The 22,395-nt window shown below is 35.8% G+C and overlaps 1 protein-coding gene across 3 annotated transcripts in view; it reads left to right on the plus strand.

Moving 5' to 3' along the window:
- The window catches only part of TTC8 (tetratricopeptide repeat domain 8), a 55,470-nt gene that overhangs the window by 25,432 nt on the left and 7,643 nt on the right, over positions 1–22,395 (plus strand). For all 3 annotated transcript variants that reach the window (XM_019010180.4, XM_055361822.2, XM_004055556.5), the window contains 4 exons: positions 5,023–5,108; positions 9,247–9,334; positions 13,314–13,424; positions 22,096–22,235. In XM_019010180.4, the coding sequence (XP_018865725.1) occupies positions 5,023–5,108; positions 9,247–9,334; positions 13,314–13,424; positions 22,096–22,235 (425 nt within the window). The remainder of the gene's footprint in view (positions 1–5,022; positions 5,109–9,246; positions 9,335–13,313; positions 13,425–22,095; positions 22,236–22,395) is intronic.

Here is a 22,395-nt window from a genome sequence, read left to right on the forward strand (position 1 = left end):
TCTGTCTCTACTAAAAATACAAAAATTAGCCGGGCATAATGGCGGGTGCCTGTAATCCCAGCTACTCAGGAGGCTGAGGCAGGAGAATCGCCTGAACCCGGGAGGCAGAGGTTGCCGTGAGCCCAGATCGCGCCACTGCATTTCAGCCTGGGTGACAAGAGCGAAACTCTCAAAAAAAAAAAAAAAAAAAAGCTGATCTTTATTTTTGAAAAATTTTTATGAAAATAGAAATGACCCCAAAACAGAAAATTTACATTAGAAAAAATGCCGGTAAATAAGCACATTAGAGGTGTACTTTTTAAATAACAACAAAAATATAAAATAAAGAGGCTTTGGACTTTGAGTTTTATATTTATGAAATTAGAAAAAAAATCCTGAGGGAGAGTACAGTTAGTTGTTATACATTATAGGTGATATTACACATGGTACCACAATTTGGAAAACAATATGATAATATAGAGCAGATAGCCTTAAAGATAGTTCCTCAATTTGTTTCTGTAATTTCACTTCTCAGGAGATTGCAGGAAAAACTAAAGTGCTGTATTTGCAATGGTGTTCATTGTAACTTTAGGTATAGTGGCAAAACTACTGGGAAAACAACCTAAATGTTTAACAATAGGGCATGAGTTTGGTAAATTATAATAAATAGCATGATGGAATCTTATGTAGCCATTAAAAACCATAATTATAAACACTAGGCAGAAACATGGAAAGTGTTTATTTTATAATGTTAAGCCAAAAGTATACCATTTAGTATGTTAAATAGAAGTATAACTCTAAAAATATGCATTTATGACAGATACTAGAAGGTATTACTTAAACATTAAAGTGGTAGTATTTTGAGGTTAAGATGTATTCATTCCATAAATATTTGTTGAATGCCTATGTTGTACCTCATGGTACTAACGGAGATTAAGTCTAACTTTACCTTTGTTTTAAAATTTTTCAACAATAATGTTATAGTAACATGAATTATAAATTAGGGGCAATAATATATTAAAATGCTGCCAATTTGTACTCTGCTTGTTATTTTCATCTGCTTACCCCCAATATACATACATTTTTTGTAGAACGTAAAATGGAGCAATTTGTTTTGTTCTTATTTAGTGAGAAACACAAATTGTTCCTTTGTTTTCCATTTTATTTACTAATTCATATATTGATATATGCGTTGATTAGTTTATTCTTTAAATAATAATGATTGGGTTGTATATATTGGTACTTTGATGGGTGCTAGGGGTGCTGAGTTGGACAGATGTCTTGTTCTGTTTCTCACTCTGGTACGGTCTTGCCACATTATAGTGCTGTTGTGGATCAGATTGTTCCATTAAAATGTCATTCTTGCTTTTACCAGAAATGTTATTTTCTGAATGGAAGAGGGATTTAGATAATGAGTATAAAGCATGTATTTTTATATCTTACATATATTTTGTAACTTTAGCTGGAAAAAGAAAACAGGAATTCTGTTTTTTAACATGTTAAGAAATCAGAGGTGTTTTCATATTTAGATACTTTGGGTGGCCTCCAAATTTCTCTTTAAATAAAGTATTTAACACAAATACAGAGAATATTATAGACAAACATAAGAAATACCTTGAAATGGTGTTTAAATATTAAGAAAGTATAAAATTGATTGTCCATGGAAAACTGTTTTTCTGTCTTTGAGCTTTTAGTGCTTTTCTCATGTTGTGGGGGTGGGCAGTATCAACGAAACTCAGGTGACACGTGGGCTGGTGATTCTGTGTTTATCTACAGACAAATAGGAAGAATACTGTAGAGACAGAGAACGCCATGCAGTGGTATTTAAATGTTAGGAAAAAGTAAAGTTATATATGGAAAACTATTTCTGCCTTTGAGTATTTAATAACTCCCTTTCCCCACCTTTCCCTTTTTGGACAATATTGTTGGTATCCACAAAACTAAAGTGGCATGTGGGTTGGTGATTCTGCAATCTTTGTTTCCACATGCTCTTTAATTTCATCAGCCTGAAGTTGTTACAACTATAACAACAGTGAAAGGATGACTTTTTTTAAACTTAGATCTGTCAAAATTCCTCCTACTTTTGGACTTTTATAAACTTACTGCTTTAAAAAAATGGCATTCTGAGCTTTTATTAACATCTAGATATTAGTTTTACTAAATCATCCAAAAATCATTAAAGTCTTATAGTTATTTATTTTAAAAATTGGGGAATGATTAAAGAAATATAGATCTGTCACTACTTAAAAATTTTAAGGTTAATAGCTTTTAATTATGAATCTTATTACTATGACAATTTTGTTTGGTTTTTAAGGTGTTGGCAACAGAGGTCAGAAACAAAGATTATAATTAATTCAGTCAACAGATAGTTCTTGAGTACCTCTTCTGTGCACAGCAATATTCCAGAACAACAGCAGAGATGTAAAAGAGGATTATCTGTCCTCAGGGAGCTTGCCAGCCACTTAAAATTGTCCCAGATGTGCCAGGAATGGTGGCTGACACCTGCCATCCCAGCACTTTGGGAGGCTGAGGCAGGCGGATCAACTTGAGGTCAAGAGTTCGAGACTAGCCTGGCCAACATGGGGTGAAACAGTGTCTCCACTAAAAACATAAAAAATTGGCTGGGCAGGGTGGCACATACCTGTAATCCCAGCTACTCAGGAGGCTGAGGCATGAAGATTGCTTGAGCCTGGGAGGTGGAGTTGTCGAGATTGTGCCACTGCACTCCATCCAGCCTGGGCAACAGAGCAAGACTGTATCAAAAAAGAAAGGAAAGAAATTGTCACAAATGTTTTTCTTTAGTGCCAGTGAGGACAGAAAAACCAAATTCTGTCAAAATATTTAAAGAGGTTTATTCTGAGTCAATATGCGTGACCTCAGTCTGGGGATACACAGTCTCAAAAGGTCCTGAGAAAGTGTGCCCAAGGCAACTGGGTTACAGTTTGGCTTTGTACATTTCAGGAAAGTATGGGAATTGCAGGTAAAATCATAAATCAATACATGGAAGGTATACAGTGATTGGGCCTGAAAATTCTGTACATCTCGAAGCCATGGCTTACAAGTCATTGGTGGGTTTTAGGGATTCTTTAGTTGGCAATTGGTTGAAAGGTAATCTTTGTCTAAAGACTTGAAGTCAGTACATAAGGATGTTTAAAATCAGGGGGTGTCTGCCATCTCTCATGTGATGCTATACTAGAGTCAGATTGGAAAATAGGCTGCATTATACCAGGTTAGTTTAGAAAACTGTTTAATGAGATTTTATGGTTTGTAGGGTCTGCTTAGAAAGGATTTGGGGCAAGAGAACAAAAGGTCAGAGTTCAGTCCTTAGCAGCCTGAGTCTTCATCATTATAATTTCTTTTTGCCATTTTTATTCTGTATCAATAATTTATATTAATATCCTTAATTGGATTAGCACAAAGATATGGGTTCTCCATAGGACGAGTTGTTTTAGGACCAACTATGCAAGCAAAACCAGCAACCTGTAAGAAGCACTAAATCTAACCTTGGGAAGTTAGAATACATAAAAAATTTTTGCATGACATCTTTTTCTAAAAAATAGAAGGTCTGTTTATACAAAGCATGAGAAGGACTATGGTCCATCTGCTGGAAAAAGGTCTTTATAAAGATCAACTTAAAATGTTTAGATATTTACCATGTATGCCTGAATTAAGCTGGCTGAAAATATATTTTTCTAGTATATTTGAAAATAATGCTAATTGAAGTTATACTTTTCTCCTCATTTTTTTTGGTTTCATTTTTATTTCTGGCTGTGGGCAGGGTGGTGGGGGAGAAAAATAAGCATATGAAAGTACTGTGTGGCTTGTTTTTAATTTTCATAGCTTTCAAGTAGTGATGCTGATTTTTCAAGTCCATTAGAGGCTCAGCATGGTGTCACCATTTCTTTATAAGTAGTTTGCATATTTAAAGATCTCCCCTGGAGCAAGAGAAGATGGGGAACACAAGGAAAAATAATTAATTATACAGTAAGATTAAGGAACTCGCATTCATTTCAGAAAAGAGTTGGTATTAAGAAGTGGACAGTAATCTGGGATGTGTTTTGAGATAATAGAACTGAAAATCTAAGAGGTACTTTAACTGAGCTCTTGGATATCATGATTATGTTAACACTGGCTAAAGAATAAAAAACTTTCAGCCTTGAGAGAAAAATCGTATTACAAAAAATCAGAATTCTCTCTTAACTAGTAGCCCCAGCTTCTGTTAATCATATCTTTATCTGAGCTTCAAATTTCTACAAAGACTGATTTGCTTTCCCTTTGTCAAAAATGGTTTCCACTTCTTCTATATAAAATTCTAATTCTTTTTTAGTCACCTCTTGTCTAATCTTGAATAAACAATAAAGGGAACAAACTCGAGGGTATTAAAGATATGGGGTAAACGAATGTAAAATATGAAAACAATTGAAGAGAAGATCTTTTTCAGTTTGCGGCAAAGGGCAGTCTGTTCCTTAGAATTTACTGGGACGTAAGGTGATGTCAGAAAAGTGAAATGATGGTTGTTGAAGACAACAGTTATCCAAATACTCCAGCTCCTTTCACTCTTCTTCATGATCCCATTTTCCAAGCCTTTTCTCTAGCTGCTTACTTAATCTTTATTTCTCTACATCTGTCTTGAAAGTGGGCACTGCCACTGGATCTGGCTTACACACCAAAGACTTGACTGCCACGGAGTTTGGAGGCATTTTGAATCATTATACAGTAGATAAATCAGGGGGAGTGGGTAAAAACTTAGGCATTTTTTAATATCAATTTTGTGTCTTGTATATTAAAATTATATTCAAATGTATTATACATCTGCTTCCCTTTGATGAGTGTTTTTATCTCATCTGCTATTAGCCCTCTGGTCTGGAACTGATTAGCGAAAATTGGTGGGGCCATCTGGAAACATGAGCAACTTGAGTTTCTGTCTGATTTCTAATGCACATTTTGATTGGTGCTAATTATATGGTCTATTTCATTATTTATTTTCCTGACTGCTTATTGTTAGAAAAGAAAATACTAATCTAAAATGAATTGTTTTCAAAGGCTTTGGATCTGGCTGCCCTCTCCACAGAGCATTCTCAGTACAAGGACTGGTGGTGGAAAGTACAGATTGGAAAATGTTACTACAGGTAAATTTCATTATTTGTGAAGGGCTTAGAAGTGGCCACGTATTTTAGGGTCTCAAATCTGATACTTTTTGGTGGGGGGGCAGATTTTCCCATGAAGAAATGAGAACTGTGTCTTTGACTTACTTGATAAAGCATTTACTTAACAATCACAGGGTAGCAATAAGAATTAATACCTTTAGAATAATAAAACTTTTGAGCTGGGAGAGGGAAGCTTTGAGACCATCAGGCCCGACTCCCCTTTTCACATGAGGAAGCTGAGGCCAAGACAGTGGCTGTAATTTGCATCAGGAGCTAGTGAGTAACAGACCAGGGACTAGAACCAAGTCTGCTGATTTCTAGTTCTGTTCTCTTGGTAATCAAATCTTTTCATTTACACTGATGCCTCACATCTGTAAAACACTTCATAGTTAAGAGATACTTTGTTCCTACATTATACCATTTCACTTAAGTCTCAGAACCTTGGAGGTAGTGGCTATTGTTAGTCCTTTTCCCAGATGAAAAAAATTGAGCCTCACAAAGATAAAGTGATTTGTCCAAATTCACGTAACCAGTAAGTGGCAGAACAAGAATTTGAGCTCCCTTTCTGACGCCAATTCTCTTGCTGTTTCCACAATTCCATATTGTTTCTGTAGGACCTGAATATTTTTATATTCTCTTAATGTTTCAATGTATTTTAAAGCAAATTAACTGAGAGATCAGAAGAGTCGTAATGAATTTTATGAATATTTATATAGCAACTAGTAAATAAGATCTGAAACTTGTTGCTGATATTGAAATGCATATAGAACATTTGGAAAAATAGAAACAAATGAACAATTCTGTTTTATAAGTATAAATATCTTTTATTATTAAAATAGGGTAGACTTCAGTTACTATGAGCACACTTCAATATTTATAAGCTTCAGTTGTCATTCAAGTACTGTGAGAAAAAAGAAGACTATAAATGGGATAAAAAGCATGTTTATTGTTCTGCCGTTGAAATTAAGACTACTTTCCATTTAGATATTTCACATAAAACTCTAAAGTGTTTTTTCCTGCTGCTAGATGGAGAAAGTGTTTTCTGCTAAAAGGTAATTTTAGACCATTATATCATTAAACTCTTATGAATGTAATTCCTGGAGACAGTCTTGAAATCTTGAGCTGCCAAGCAAAACCTTCAGAAATGCTTGATAATTAAAGGAAAGCAAAACTCTGATTCCTTTTGCCATCCATATATGATGGCATTTAAATGAGTGTACCTTGTCATATTAAATTATCCTTCTTTTCTGTTCTTTAATACCTGCCCATCTTTATGACATATTCAGTATTCTTTCATTTATACATTCATTCATTCACTCAGTAAAATATTTAATGGGCAGCTACTCTGCCAGGAACTGGGAGTACAAAAGATTAGATTGTCCCTTCTTTCAAATGGTTTACAATAGAATGGAGGAGAGAGGACAGTAAATAATTACGGGTTAAGTATTTCTTATCTGAAATGCTTGGGAACAGAAGTGTTTCAGATTTTGCAATATTTGAATATATTTAATGAGATATCTTGGGGATGGGACCCAGGTTTACAGATGAAATTCATATATGTTTCATATAAACCTTATACACATAGCCTGAAGGTAATTTTGTATAATATTTTATTTTATTATATTTTTTAGAGATGGGATCTTGCTCTTTCACCCAGGCTGGAGTGTAGTTATGTGATTGTGGCTCACTGCAGCCTCAATCTCCTGGGCTTAAGCCATCCTGCTTCAGTCTCCCAAGCTGGGATTACAGGCACATGCCATCATGCCCGGCTAATTTTTTAAAGCTTTCTTTTTTATAGAGACAGGTTCTTGCTATGTTGCCCAAGGTGGTCTTGAACCCCTGGACTCACACCATCCTCCCGCCTTGGCATCCTAAGGTGCTGGGATTATAGGCATTAGCCACTGAATCCTGCCATACTCCCATTATTATGTCCTTTTCAATGAAACCAAATTCAGCATTCCCTAACATGCTGTTTACTTTACTGCCTATGTACTTACGTTCATGGTTTAATTTTATTTTGGAAATGTCGCTCTTCCCTCCACATCTGGCTGTTGAAATCTTGCCTGTTTACTATCTCCCTGAACCTCCTCTGTGCTCTCAAAGCACTTTTTTCCTGATTGACCATAATATGATTAAATTTATTTGTGAACATGTTTTGTTTCATTCTTTGATTATCATTGCTTTAAGGACATGGTGGTTACCTTCTTCATTTTTCATCTCCTTACCATCACGAAATAAGCACGCAGTTGACACTTTACAGTTTTGTTAAATTTAAGTTGGAGAGAAAAAGTTGGCAGCTGGACTCTGACTCTTTGATATTGGCCGGTGTTTATAAACTTGACTGATGTTTTATGCCTTGACTTTCTTTGAACATGGCATGCTCCATTTTCTTTGCACAAGAATTCATGTGGTGGATTCGTTTTTGATAGTATTAGATTAAGTTATCTCTTAAGGCTGTAGTAATAAAGAACATGGTTCTTTGGCTTTCATGTAGTGCAATATTTCTGATTATATTTTTATTTTTAAAATTTATCTATCTCCATTGTTTTTAAAATAATCTATTTCTGTTTTCATGTTCTTGTTTTATATGTGTCTTTTTATTGTAATCCCTTTTAAATCATTTTTGGAAAGAAACAAGTTAGATAAAAATACACAGACTCTCATGGATAATTTAAATTCATGGAATTTAGTGACTGTATTTCAGTCACATGTTTAAGACTTGCATGCATGGCCAGGCGCGGTGGCTCATGCCTGTAATCTCAGCACATTGGGAGGCCAAGGTGGGAGGGTAGCTTGAGCCCAGGAGTTGGCAGCCAGCCTTGGCAACAAGGTGAGATCCTGTCTTTACCAAAACAAAATACAAAAGTTAGCCGGGCATAGTGGTACATGTCAGTAATCCCAGCTACTTGGGAGGCTGAGACAGAGGATTGCTTGAGCCCCAGAGGGCAAGGCTGCGGTGAGCTGTGATCCCACCATTGCCCTCCAGCCTGGGCGACAGAGACTCTATCTCAAAAGAAAGAAAAAGATTTGCATGTTCAGTTGATGTTATATACATATATATGTTGTTTTTCAGAACTTTAGAGTTCTTTGATAACATTTTATAAATACTCCCTGTGAAACTGTGGGACCTTTGAAGAGGTAGGGGCTTCTGCCATGTCCCACATCTTCTCACTTTAGCCTTTAACCACTTTAATCCCAAGGCCTCCAATAGCTATTTGGGCATCAGCCACACCAATGCTTAAGGTTTAAGGTTATGAAAAATGATCAAAGCTCTTCTTTCAAGCCTTTAAGTGAAAGTAGCACAATGGAGCATACTGTATATCATTTTGATTTGACTTCACAAAATAAAACATTATCGTATCTGAGTAGCTCTCAGATAGCTAAAAAATGAGTGGTTATGAGTAAGCCTAACAGGTCTATTAAGGACATGAATGAATAGACCTGTTGAAAGTTGTGTGTGTTTTAATGATTGAATTAGTGGCAACAGATTCTTTCCTGGGTGTAAGAGGTAGGCACTACTTACATCAGGACAGTCATATTTAGGCAAGGAGCAAATCTCAGATTCATAGACTAGGACAATCAGTATCAGATATCTAATAAGGGAAAACAAGATTTCTAGAATAATAAAATGGTATAACTATATTACCCAAGTGCTAATTATTACTTACATTAGAATAGCTTTTAAAGATAGCTTTTAAAAATGTGCTTTTGTCTCAGAGCAGAAGATGTTTTCAAATAAATGTCATCCTTCAGCTCTTCCAGTAATATGGAGACTCTAAGCATTTATTCAGGTCACTTGCCATATGTCCAGCTGATCATAAGCTCTTTGGGTGGTGAACTGATGTGACCTGGCCTACTAGCAGCTATTATCTTAGTCCTGCTGTGACTAGGCTTCAGACAGACTCTTTACGTACCATTTGGGGGTTAGAAGCCAGTGAATATGGGAGATAGGCAACTTATTGCTAAGCTGTATAAATAAAAATGTTAATTTATGTGTATGTGCAACATTACCTTCCTTGGTATGTGCTTCCTCTTATAATTTGTCTCTATTCATCCTCAGGGTATGATGTAGTGTTTATTTTTAAGTTGAATGTCTAATTCTTAAAATTGCTATTTGTAGGTTGGGAATGTATCGTGAAGCAGAAAAACAGTTTAAATCAGCCCTGAAGCAGCAGGAAATGGTAGATACATTTCTGTACTTGGCAAAAGTAAGTAAATCTTAATTTGAGTGAAATCTGCCTTCTCAGAATAAATGTTTAAATTCTGGCCATTGCATGGGGAGAGTAAACAGCTTCTTCAGGAATATTTGGCAAGTTACTATGTTTAGATTTAACTTGTTTTTCTTTACAGCAAGGGAAAAAATGAGAACATATAGAGGGTAACTGTCTCATAAGAAATTGATTGCCATGAAAAATAAGAAGACCCATTTGAAAGACTGCCCATTAGGACAGGAGAAAATACCATAGGCTCACTACTCACATAGGTAACAGGCCCCAATGAGGCCTTATTTTCTACAGTACATTTGTATCCCACTTGAGCAGGTAGTAGAGAACAGGGACTGTGTTTACTTAGGTTCCTAGTTACTCGGCTGAGGCACAATAATAAAAATAATACTTCGCCTTTATTGATCACCTACTCAGTGTAAAACATTTTATCATGTTCATTATATATACAGTTTAATTTAACCCTCACAATAACCCTGCAAAGGTGAGTTTTATCATTTCCTTTATACTCTTAAGGAAAATTAAATTTAAAGAGGGGTAAGTTTTTCAGGGTCACTTGGTGGTTAGGAGTTAGCATTCAGATCCAGGTCTTTCTGACTCCAGACCTAGTCACTGCTGCAGTGCCACCTGCAGCCACAGCAGAAATGATGGGGCCACCTAGAATTTTCTTTCTTTCACTTTTTTTTTGTTTTTGAGATGGAGTCTTGCTCTGTTGCCCAGGCTGGAGTGCAGTGGCATGATCTCAGCTCACTACAACCTCTGCCTCCTAGATTCGAGTGATTCTCCTGTCTCAGCCTCCCAAGTAGCTGGGATTACAGATGTACACCACCATGCCTAGCTAATTTTTGTATTTTTCGTAGAGATGGGGTTTCACCATGTTGGCCAGGCTAGTCTTCAGCTGCCGGCCTCAAGTGATCCGCCCGCCTCAGCCTCCTTAAAGTGCTGGGGTTACAGGTGGGAGCCACCATGCCTGGCCAGAATTTTCAATACTGGAGTAAAGTTACTTCTTGACCCTCACCAAGGCTACTTTGAAAGAAAAACACAAGTGGTGGTGATGACATGATTTTGCTTTATCTGTTAGAGTTTCTTAAATTAAAAAATGTGGTAAAGGAGATTCAAAAGAAGATGAGATATAAAAGGAAGTGCTACTAGTTCCTAAATATGGGAATAAAAATTAACATATGAAAAAGAAGCAAAATGAAAGTTATATAAATTTACTGTGCTAGTCTTAGTATGTTTTAATGACTTTCAAAAATGTTTGAAACTATCTGGTATCTAACTGTATCTTCTATATGTGATATATTCAACTTAAACAATTTTTTTTTTTCTGAGTAGGGGTGTCACTCTGTCACCCAGGCTGGAGTGCACTGCCATTATCACGGCTCACTGCAGCCTTGACTTCCCAGGCTCAGGCGATCCTCCCCTCTCAGCCTCCTGAGTAGCTGGGACCACAGGCCACCGTGCCTGGATAATTTTTTTTTTTTTTTTTTTTTTTTTTTGGTAGAGATGGATTCTTGCTGTGTTGACAGGCTGGTCTCAAACTCCTGGCCTCAAGCGATCCTCTGGCCTCAGCCTACCAAAGTGCTAGGATTACAGGTGTGAGCCATCATGCCCAGCTTACACTTAAAGTCTTAAAGAAGTTTCTGTGCATCATAGTAAACTTTTTGGAAAGAGCTTGAAATTAAGGCTCAAGTCACACTATTTGACTATCATCTTAATTGATAATCACTATGTTGTTGAAAAAATATGCTTTTTATTTAACTCTTGTTAAATACATGGCTTCACCTGTTTTTCCATAAATTGATTTGTTTAAATCTATTATTCCCTACACAACTATATAGAGGTAGAATATACAGTTTTTCTTTAATGTATGAATGGATGGTTATTATGTAATAGAGATCAAACAGATTTTTGTTCTATCACAATGACACATGCATGCATATGTTCATTGCAGCACTATTCACAATAGCAATGACATGGAATTAACCTAAATGCCCATCAGTGGTAGACCGGATAACGAAAATGTGGTACATATACACTATGGAATACTATGCAGCCATAAAAAAGAATGAGAGCATGTCCTTTGCAGGAACATGGATGGAGCTGGAGGCCATTATCCTCAGCAAACTAACACAGGAACAGAAAACCAAATACCTCATGTTCTCACTTATAAGTGGGAGCTAACTGATGAGAACACATGGACACATAGAGGGGAGCAGCAGACACTGGGGCCTCCAAGAGGGTGTAAGGAGGGAGAGGAGCAGAAAAAATAACTAATCGGTATTAGGCTTAATTCCTGGGTGATGAAATAATCTGTACAACAAACTCCCCATGATATGAGTTTACCTATATAACAAACCTGCATTTGTACCCTGGTGGCTCATGCCTGTAATCCCAGCACTTTGGGAGGCTGAGGCTGGAGGATTGCTTGAGTTCTGGAGTTCGAGACCAGCCTGGACAACATAGTGAGACTCCTCTCTTAAAAAAATATATATATATGAAATTCAATATATATTTAATTTATATAAAAATATATAAGATTATGTAATTATAAATATATAAATAATATAAATATATAATCATATAATATAAATATATATTATATTATAAATATATATATTATATAATAAATATATAATATAATATAAATATAATAACTATATAGCATGTTTATTATAATGTATACTATATATAGTAATATAATATAAATATTTTTATATAATATATATTTACATATGTTATATATGTGTAAAGGAAAGAGATCAAGCAGATTTTAGGAACATTGCTTTTTAAAGTTCTTAATTGTTAGTTTAAAAATTAAACCTTTTAGATTATGTAAATACTAATTATATATTATTTGTTATATTTTTAAAATATAGAACTTGTGCAGTTCAAAAGTGTATAAGGTAAAAACTGCAAAGTTTTTATCCATACCTCTCTCTCTCATCTCAAACTTTAATGATAAATACTTTAGTTTTCTATTGTATCCCTTTGGGTTTTTTCTCAAAGCACACCCTTACTGTTTAGAAAGTGGATCCAAAAATCATGGAAAAAAAGTGTCATAATCTTATGTTGCCATACATAAAATAATAATACTGTTTTAGAAATTCCTATTAAGTATATGGTTTACTCATGCTAATGTTCTAATTGTTAATGAAGTGGAAGCAATTAAGTGCTAACTTGCTTTACTCCCTGACCTCACAAACCTGTGTCCTCTCTTGTTTTGGAAAGGCCTGTCCACTGCCTATCTCTCTCAGGCCTTGTTCCATGGGTCATCTCCTCTTTATTCAGCATCTTTAACCTCAGTCTCCCAATAGGTTTCTTAATGCCAGCCTGTAGACATAATCATACCTGTTCTATCCTAAAAAGATTTTCCCTTGATTCTTTCTTGTCTAGTTACTATTGCCAGTCTCTGGCAATAGTAAGCTCACAGTAAGCATTTGTTAGAGAATAAATGAATGAATGCTTTATGTATAACGTGGAGATAAAACTATAATGTCATTATTGAAAATTAATCCTGCACATTTTTGAAAATTCTTTCTTCTTCTTTTTTTTTTTTTTTTTGAAGACAGGGTTTCACTCTGTTGCCCAGGCTGGAGTGCGGTGCGATCACAGCTCACTGCGGCCTTGACCTCCCAGGCTCTAGTGATCCTCCCATCTCAGCCTCCCAAGTAGCCGGGACTACAGGCACATGCCAGCATGCCCAGCTAATTTTTGTATTTTTTGTAGAGATGGGGTTTCACCGTGTTGCCCAGGCTGGTCTCAAACTCCTGGTCTCAAGCGGTCCACCCACCTCAGCCTCCCAAAATGCTGGGAATACAGGTGTGAGCCACCACACCTGGCTGAAAATTCTTTACTGTAATATCTAGGAGATAATTTGTTACTAATCAATAATTATAAATGTCATAACAAATATTATTATTTTAAGAACCTATACTTTTATTGAAATGTATCTTGTTTTTAGGTTTATGTCTCATTGGATCAACCTGTGACTGCTTTAAATCTTTTCAAACAAGGCTTAGATAAGTTTCCAGGAGAAGTAACCCTGCTCTGTGGAATTGCAAGAATCTATGAGGTAATTCATGTTATTATTATTTTTTTTATTGATACACAATAGTTGTACATATTTTTGTGGTACATGTGATATTTTAATTCCTGTATACAATGTGTAATGATCAAATCAGGGTAATTGAGTTATCTATCACCTCAAACATTTATCTTTTCTTTTTCTTGGGAACATTACAATTCTTTCCTAGCTATTTTGAAATATACAATAAATTATTGTTAACCATAATTTCCCTACTGTACTATCAAATAGAACTTATTCTTTCTGTCTAAATATTTTTGTACCCCTTAACCAACTTCTCTTCATCCTCCAGTCTCCCCACACCCTTCCTAGCCTCTGGTAACCATAATTTTACCTTTTACCTCCGTGAGATCCACTTTTTTAGCTACTGCATGAGTGAGAACATGCGGCACTTTTCTTTCTGTGCCTGGCTTATTTCACTTAACATAATGACTTCCAATTCCATTCATGTTCCTACAAATGACAGGATTTCATCCTTTTTTATGGCTCAATATTGCTTTATTGTGTCTATATACCACATTTTCTTTATCCATTCATCCACTGATGGACACTCAGGTTGATTCCACATCTTGGCTATTGTGAATAGTGCCGCAATAAACATGGGATATCTCTTTGATATACAGATTTCCTTTCTTTTGGATATATATTCAGCAGTGGGATTGCTGGATCATATGGTAGGTCTATTTTGAGTTTTTCTGTGGAACCTCCATACTGTTTTCCATAACAACTATACTACTTTGCATTCCCATCAACAGTGTATGAGCGTTCATTACCCTGCCTTCACATCCTTGCCAGCATTTGTTATTTTTTTGTCTTTTTGATGATAGCCATTCTAACTGGGGTGAGATGATATTTCACTGTGGTTTTGATTTACATTTCCCTGATGATTAGTAATGTTGAGCATGTGTTCATATACCTGTTGGCCATTTGTATGTCTTCTTTTGAGAAATGTCTATTCAAGTCTTTTGTCCATATTTAAATTGGATTGCTTGTTTTCTTGTTGAGTTGAGTTCTATATTCTGATAATTAATCCTTTCTTGGATGGTGTATTAGGTGATTCTTGCATTGCTGTAACATTGGTATAAGAATGGACAAACAATCCAGTGGAACAGAATAGAAAGCCCCAAAATGTATCTTCCACAAATGGACAAAAATTGATACTGACATTACATTACATTCTCTCTCTCTCTCTCTCTCTCTCTCTCTCTATATATATATATTTAGAGATGGGTTCTCACTCTGTTGCCCAGGCTGGATCGCAGTGGTGTAATCATAACTCACTGCAGCCTCCAAATTCCTAGGCTCCAGTGATCCTACGTCAGCCTCCTGGGTAGCTGGGACTACAGGCTTGTGCCCCCATGACCAGCTAACTTTTTTTGCTTTTTGCAGAATTGGGATCTTACTTTGTTGATCAGGCTGGTCTGGAACTTCTGGCATCATGCTTATAAATTTTAGAGTCATGTCGTCAAATTCTATGAGAAGTCCCATTGAAATATCTTCCCTATTGTCTAATTACTGTAGTTTTGCAATAATTCATGATATCAGGTTGGGCAAATTCTACCACCTTTTTCTTCTTGTTTACAGTTGGTTTTCCTGGCCCTTTGCTCTTCCATATTGATTGTAGGATTGGCCTATCAAGAGCCATAAAAATCCCTGGAAGCATATTGATTGGAATTACATTGAGTATGTGAATGATGGGGAGTGGGTGGGTGGGCCGCCTTTCTTCCCATTCTCCATCATGATATAACTCTCCATTTACCTAGGTCTTTTTTTGTTCTTCAGCAAATATTTTGTAATTATCTCCAGAAAGATGGTGTGTTGAGGGTCCCCCAAACCACGCTGAGATTCAGTGATTTACTGGGACTCATAGCACTCAGCCGGCAGTTGTACTCACTGCTATGATTTATGTCAGCAAAAGGATACAAAGCAAAATTAGTAAAAGGAAACAGCTCTTGGGGCAAAGTTCAGAGGAAACCAGGTACAAGCTTCCAAGAGCTCCCTCCCAGTGGAGTCACACAGGACACACTTAATTCTTCCAGCAGCAAGTTGTGACAACTCGTGAGAAGTGATGTCTACCAGGGAAACTCATTAGAGACTCTGTATCCATGGTTACTATTGGGTGCTGGTCATATAATCACACACTGTTTATCACACAGCAAAGACTCCCAGAAGTAAACAGGCATTCAGCACAAACCACACTGTTTACGCAAACAGGTTAGGTGTAGCAAGCTACGCTTATCATTTGGGGAAATTTCATATCAATGTAGAGAACCAGCCAAATTCCCAGATACAGGCCTTTCTAAGAATAGTGGTCTCAGGCCTGCTATGTTAACTTTTTTCTATGCAGGTATATTCCTACGTATAAGTATGAATGGAATCCTTAATTTTTTCTCTTCTATTTTCTATTTATTTCTGGCAGATAGGAATGTATTACTTTTTAAAACTTTTTTTGATACTAGCAACTCTTTAAATTGTAAGATCTTGTTCATAGGTCCTCTTGGGTATTCTAAGTAAAGAAAACAATCATCATTTGCAAATACAGATGGTTTCATCTCTTCCTTTCAATTATTTTACCACTTTTGAAAATATGTCTTACTGCTTAGGGCTTCCAATATAATATTGAACAGACACATATCTCTGTTTTCTTGAAATTCCTTGAAAATGCTAGGTATGATATTTTGAAATCATTTTGTTAGAAAAGAATGGAATATATTAATAGCTTCTATACCTAGGTGATAGTATATGAATTTTTTTATACTTTCTATATTTTCTAGATTTTCTATAATAAACATGTATTACTTTCAAAATAAAAGTATTTTAACATTGTCTAGAAAAACTGTGATTTCCTTTTGAAATGTAATTTTTATAAATGTATAAATAGAAGCCTTTGATCAATCAATGAAAATATTCTGGACTCTAAATTGAGTATGAATAAAACTTTGACCAACAACCTTAACCAGTGGAATTCATGCTTGTTCCGATGGTAACTATGCCAGTGCAGTTGGAGCTCTGACCTTTAGGCCCTTGCCTTCTGCTCATTTCAGCCCTTTTGCCCTTCTCTTCTTAGACAGGAAGTGCTAGCAGAAAGAACTAGAGAACTATCACATCTTTATTTCATGGTTGCTGGTGGGAAGAATTCCTTCCAAGCCTCTGTTACAGTCACTGTTGCTGTGGCTGTGATACGGAGTAGCTCTGGAATGGATTCCTTTTCTCAACCTTTCCCTGCTCTAAGTTGACTGTACACTTGAAGGAAGAAAGGAGTGGAGAGGAAAGCATCTTAGCTGTAGGGACAATCATGCACAAATAGAGTGATCAAGGACTAAGCACAGACTTGAAATAGTTGGTGGCAGTATTTCTGTCTTTTGCCTTGAATTTGCATAGCTAATTTCCGTTATGTAATGGTTTACCACACCAAAGTCAGATTTCCAGTGTATTCTTTTTCTCTTCATGTGACAATAGATGTCCAGTAAATCAGTAAATTGGTTTTAGCACCGCAGCCTGCACTGTGTGTGCCTTTAGGGTTTTTGTTACATACACCATGCTTGGCCCTGGCTGGAGGGATTCCATTCCTTTATGTTCTCTTCTTTTTTTTATCTTTCATTATTGAAGATATCTTTTAAATATTGTCTATTTTAGGATGAATATGTTGAACTGCTTATTGTTCATTGTTTAAAATGATTTATCCTTGCCAGATTTCTTTGTTGGTGGTTTCAGTTTTTCTTGAGGTATTTTGTTTATTCATTTCAAAGACAGGTCTTAATTTTAGCCATTCTTTGTTGAAAGGCATTTGCAATTAAAAACCTTACCCTGGAAATGTTATTCTAGGGGTCTTCAAACTTTACTGTGTATGAAATTACCTTGGGAGTGGATGGGAAGTATGACCCATCCTCTTCCTCTGAATCAGAAGTCCTGGAAGGTGGGACTCAGGCATCTGGATTTTTAGCAAGCCCACTAGGTGATTGATTCTGTTGCAGAACAAAATTTGAAAACTACTGCAGCATTCATTTTCTGCAGTTATTTAATTTTATTTTAATCCCAGAACTTTGGGATGCAGAGGTGGGCAGATCACCTGAGGTCTGGAGTTCGAGACCAGCCTGACCAATATGGAGAAACCTTGTCTCTACTAAAAATACAAAATTAGCCTGGCTTGGTGGCACATGCCTGTAATCCTAGCTACTCAGGAGGCTGAGGCAGGAGAATTGCTTGAACCCAGGAGGCAGAGGTTGTGGTAAGATCGTGCCATTGCACTCCAGTCTGGGCAACAAGAGTGAAACTCCATCTCAAAAATAAAAATAATAATAATAATAATTTAAAAATCTAATTATAGATTTTGTGTCTACATTTTGTGAATTGGATCAAAAATAACCACTAAAAATCACTTGATACCAAATTTATTATATACTTGAAATGGCATTTATATACTTGAAAATGTAATTTTAAGTCTACATTAATAACATCTATTCTAGAACTAGTAAAATTTAAACAAATCTGATAAAGGAATAAAGAAACAAAATAGAGTCAATGTGTGTTCATATATATGAAAATTTAAGATGTGATAAAGATAGCCTATTAAGCCAATTGCATTACTTGGTTATTTAATAAATAGTTTAAAAATAGAGCTGGATGAGTAATGATTGATACTATTAATTACTGCCAGATTTAAAACTTTAAAAATTTAAAAATTCAAAAAATGATACCCTGAAAGTTCCAGAAGAAAACACAGATGAATTATTTGTATAAATTGGAATGAGGAAGATTTTTCTAATCATGACACAAAGTCAGAAAGCCATAATAGCAAAGATTGATAAATTTGAGAATGTAAAAGTTAAATTTTCTAAATGGCAAAAACAAAAAATAGAAACCAAACCCATATACAACAAAACAAAAGATAAAAATATCAAACAGGGAAAATAGTTGGCATACCTGGGACAGACAAAAGACTGCTTTTGATTTCCTCAAACTACACATTGCTTAAAAATTGCTGAAAATGGGAGATTTAAACACACACACACACACACACGCACACACAAATTCTCATCTATTTAGTCAAGAATGTAAACATGGAAACGAGGTATTTCCATGTCATGGTGTGGCTTTTCCTGAGGCTCTTGTTCCCTTTCAGCCTACACAGTGGCCATTGACCCTCTCCGTGAAAGTAAAATCACCACAGAGATGAGACAACAACCAAGTTCCAGCTGCATTGACTATACCGCCGCCCTTTTGTACTTAGGGCTTGGTGACACCTATTTGGAAGAACTTAATTAAGCCATCTATACTTTTCCTCTGAAGAGAATGTTTATAAACACCGAGCCTTCCTGTGTTTTTGAACTATGGTCAACATCAACACGGGCTCTTTTCATCTGGAATAGAACACAGTCAGTGCCCAGGGATTCTTGAGCCACACCTCAGCCTCCAGCTCTCCTGTGTCCAGGAGGGCAGTGTTCCACCCAAGACTCCCATACACACAATCGTGGAGGGACAAAAGATAGGATAGGATAGAAGAACAGACAAAAAATATGAATTGGCAGTTCACTGAAAGAGAAATATAAATAATATCTGATGTGTTAAATGCCTAACCTCTGTCATAATTAAAGATATAAAAAACTAAAACAACAGTGATAAGCCATTTTTCACTCAATCAGATCAGCAAAGATGAAGAAGTTCTATGTTATCTAGGGTTGCCAAGGGTGTAGAGAAACAAGCTCCATGTATGAACATTTGGAAGTTGTTTGCAATTATTGATGATATTTTAAAATGTGCATGCTCTTTGACCTGGCCATATTACTTCTAGGAATTTTCCTTAAGGATATTTTCATACAAGTGCACAAAGATCTGTACAAAGATGTTTTTATAGCATGTTTTTTGGTTAAAAAAGGAAACATATGCTTGAACAAAAAGGGACTGGTTTAATAAATTATCATCTCTGTATTGATGGAACACTATGCAGAAGTATTATTTAAAAATATGAAGTAAAGCTTTTGGTTTTGATATGGAAAGAGTCAAGACACTGAGAGAGAAAAAATAAACTGTATATTAGAATGTATAGAATGATTCTGTTTATGGTTAAAATATGCACACCCATATGTATGCTTATGTATGAACAAAATTTCCTGAACAATACTCAAGAAGCTATTAACAGAGCCTCTGCCTACTGCAATTTGGGGATGGGGCATTTACTTTTAATTTTGTACCGTTTTGTAAGGTTTACATTTATTTAGTATAAGCACGTATTTTATAAGTTTATAAAACTTAATTGAAAACCTACATACGAGGTTGTCAGTACAATAGGTGTTTCAGTCTAAAATTCCTCGAGATTACATAAATTAATTTCCGTGTCCATTAATTAAGTATACAAGTATTCAAAAGTAATTTTATAGAACCCAAAGTCTTGAACCAACTGGCTTACTGAGGCTTGAGCCTTCTTTGCGTTGGGCATTGCCACCTTTGGAAGCTGTAACACTGAAGCCTAGCACTGTGGGATGCTGTTGGCTTTGAAAAAGAATTTCAAACATAAAGCACATGAAGAAATATATATAAAGCATAGATTTGGGTCAACTGGTAAATGTTTTGTTAGGGTTTTACGGGACTGATAAGTTACATCCCTGTTCTCCATGTTGAGAACCAACTGAGAGAGAGATACAAGATTTCGACAAATAGAGGTCAAACCATTAGCTTGATTACAGATAAAAGCAGAAGTGGAGCTTTTAGCTTTAGACCTATGCTCAAAAGGACTTAACAACCTTCTCGCTCTGGGTTAAACAGACTAATCTACCCTGTCACAAACATAGTTGTACCAACCTACAGACTTTCTCCACTCAGAAGAGCTTATTATTTTTCATAAAAATGTTATGTATGTGAACATGTAATAGGTTTATTGTGTGTTATTTAGAATGAATTAATAAGTAAATGTTTAAAGATAGCTCAGTTGCAATTTCTAATGTTAATCTATATAACTTACATAAACAAAACTTCTTCTCAGCAATTTTTAACAGTTTAAAAGGAATCTTAGACCAAAACGTTTGAGAACCTCTGTTCTAATGGAAACATGGGAAGCTAAGAACGTTTTTTGAAGTTGTTTAATTCTTGTTTATTAATTTTTCAGTTTCTAGAACACTAAATTTTGTGCTAAGAAATGGCACATACGATCTTGCTCTAAAGGAATTTACCATATTTCATGGACTCTAAAAACACATTTTTTTCACATTTTAACATCTCTGAACCTGAGATACATCTTAAAATGGATAGCATCTTTTTATGGCCAAGTGGCAGTTGCCATGTAGTTGTCATAGTCTGTTTATATGGAAACTTGGGTAATTACTCTTGGGAGCATGGTGAACCTGGTAATTATTACTGGTTGTTGCCTGAAAGCTTTTGTTGACACCTGCTGGTAAGATCAAGAAAATCAAGAAAACACAGGTATCAGCATAGCAGAATGACTGTCCATAGGTTGGAAGAAAATCTTGGAGACAATAGTGGAGCACTTTTAAGAAATATTAAAAGTGGATTTTAAATGTTGTCACCACAAAGTATGCAAAAGAGTGATCTGTGATGCAATCTGTGTATGAGTATGTCTAAATATCAGTGAGGATCAAATAAAAATTCTGTTTAAAAAAAGCACTGCATGGTGCTTCTTACAATCAGTAGAGTCTCATATTTGATATGATTAAAATTTAATGAAAAGTATGAGTCCTTCTCTAATGAGAACAAGTTCACATAATAAACACCATGTAAGTTGAGAGGTAGAAGACAGCTATGTGAAGTGAAGGCATTAGGGAAATCTTCATGAAGGATGTGGAGCCTGAACAGGGCCTTGAAGGTGGACTTGGGAAATATAACATTCATTGATAACATTAGATGCATACATTTATGATTATCAGTATTTTAGAAAGAATATATAATAACTGTAGAAGGTTTATTTAGTTTTTCACTTTGTATGTATTTCTAAGCTTGGTCTTGGTTGCTGTCTTTTCTTTCCTGGACTCTTGATCTTCCTGCTACCACTCTTTCCTATTTTGGTATGTCTAGCATGCAGCAGTCAAGTTATTCTTTCAAAATGCAAATATGATTGTTATTCCTCTCCTAATGGATTTCTCTCAACTAGAAAAAAAAAATCTGAAGTTCTCACCGTGGCTTACAAAGGCCCTGGCTGCCTCTCATCTCCTTTTGTGCCACTTTCCCTCTTCCCTGCCTCATTTACCTTCGTGTGGTTCTTCATATGTGACAAGCACGTTCCCCTCTCAGGCTCATACATTTGCTCTTCCCTCTGCCCAGAGTGAGCTTCCCCCAGATATGCTCAGGGCTTGATCCTTCACTTCACTCAGGTCTTTTCAAATAGCACCTCCTCCAAAGTGGCCCCTTCCTCCACCCCTTCTGAAGCACACTCTCCCTGCTCTCTCTCTCCTGCTCTGTTTCTCTTCACAGCACTTAACCTTCTCTTATATTACATATTTGTTTGCCTTTCATACCAGATGTCACCTCCCTGAGGACAGTGACTTTCTCTTTTTGTTCATATTGTATCCCCAGGGTCTAGAATGGAGTCTGGCACATGGTAGCCTCTCAATAAATACTTATTGAATCAATGGACTTAAATCAGTCAGAAAAAAATAATTTCTTGTCCAATATTAATAAAATATTGCTCTTCTCTCTTGATGGAGAATAGGAAATGAACAATATGTCATCAGCAGCCGAATACTACAAAGAAGTTTTGAAACAAGACAATACTCATGTGGAAGCTATCGCATGCATTGGAAGCAACCACTTCTATTCTGATCAGCCAGAAATAGCTCTCCGGTTTTACAGGTGCACTTCACATCCAATTCGTAGAACCACTTTCCTGTGAAATATTGATAAAATAATAAGAAAGATGGAATGAAAGTATAGAGAAATAAGGTATAGGCCATGTCTTTATGAAACTAAAATGTCAACACTGAGATATATAATAAACATTGAAGTGACATCC

The sequence above is a fragment of the Gorilla gorilla genome, chromosome 15 (assembly GCF_029281585.2).
Source record: "Gorilla gorilla gorilla isolate KB3781 chromosome 15, NHGRI_mGorGor1-v2.1_pri, whole genome shotgun sequence".
NCBI classification, from domain to species: Eukaryota; Metazoa; Chordata; class Mammalia; order Primates; family Hominidae; genus Gorilla; species Gorilla gorilla.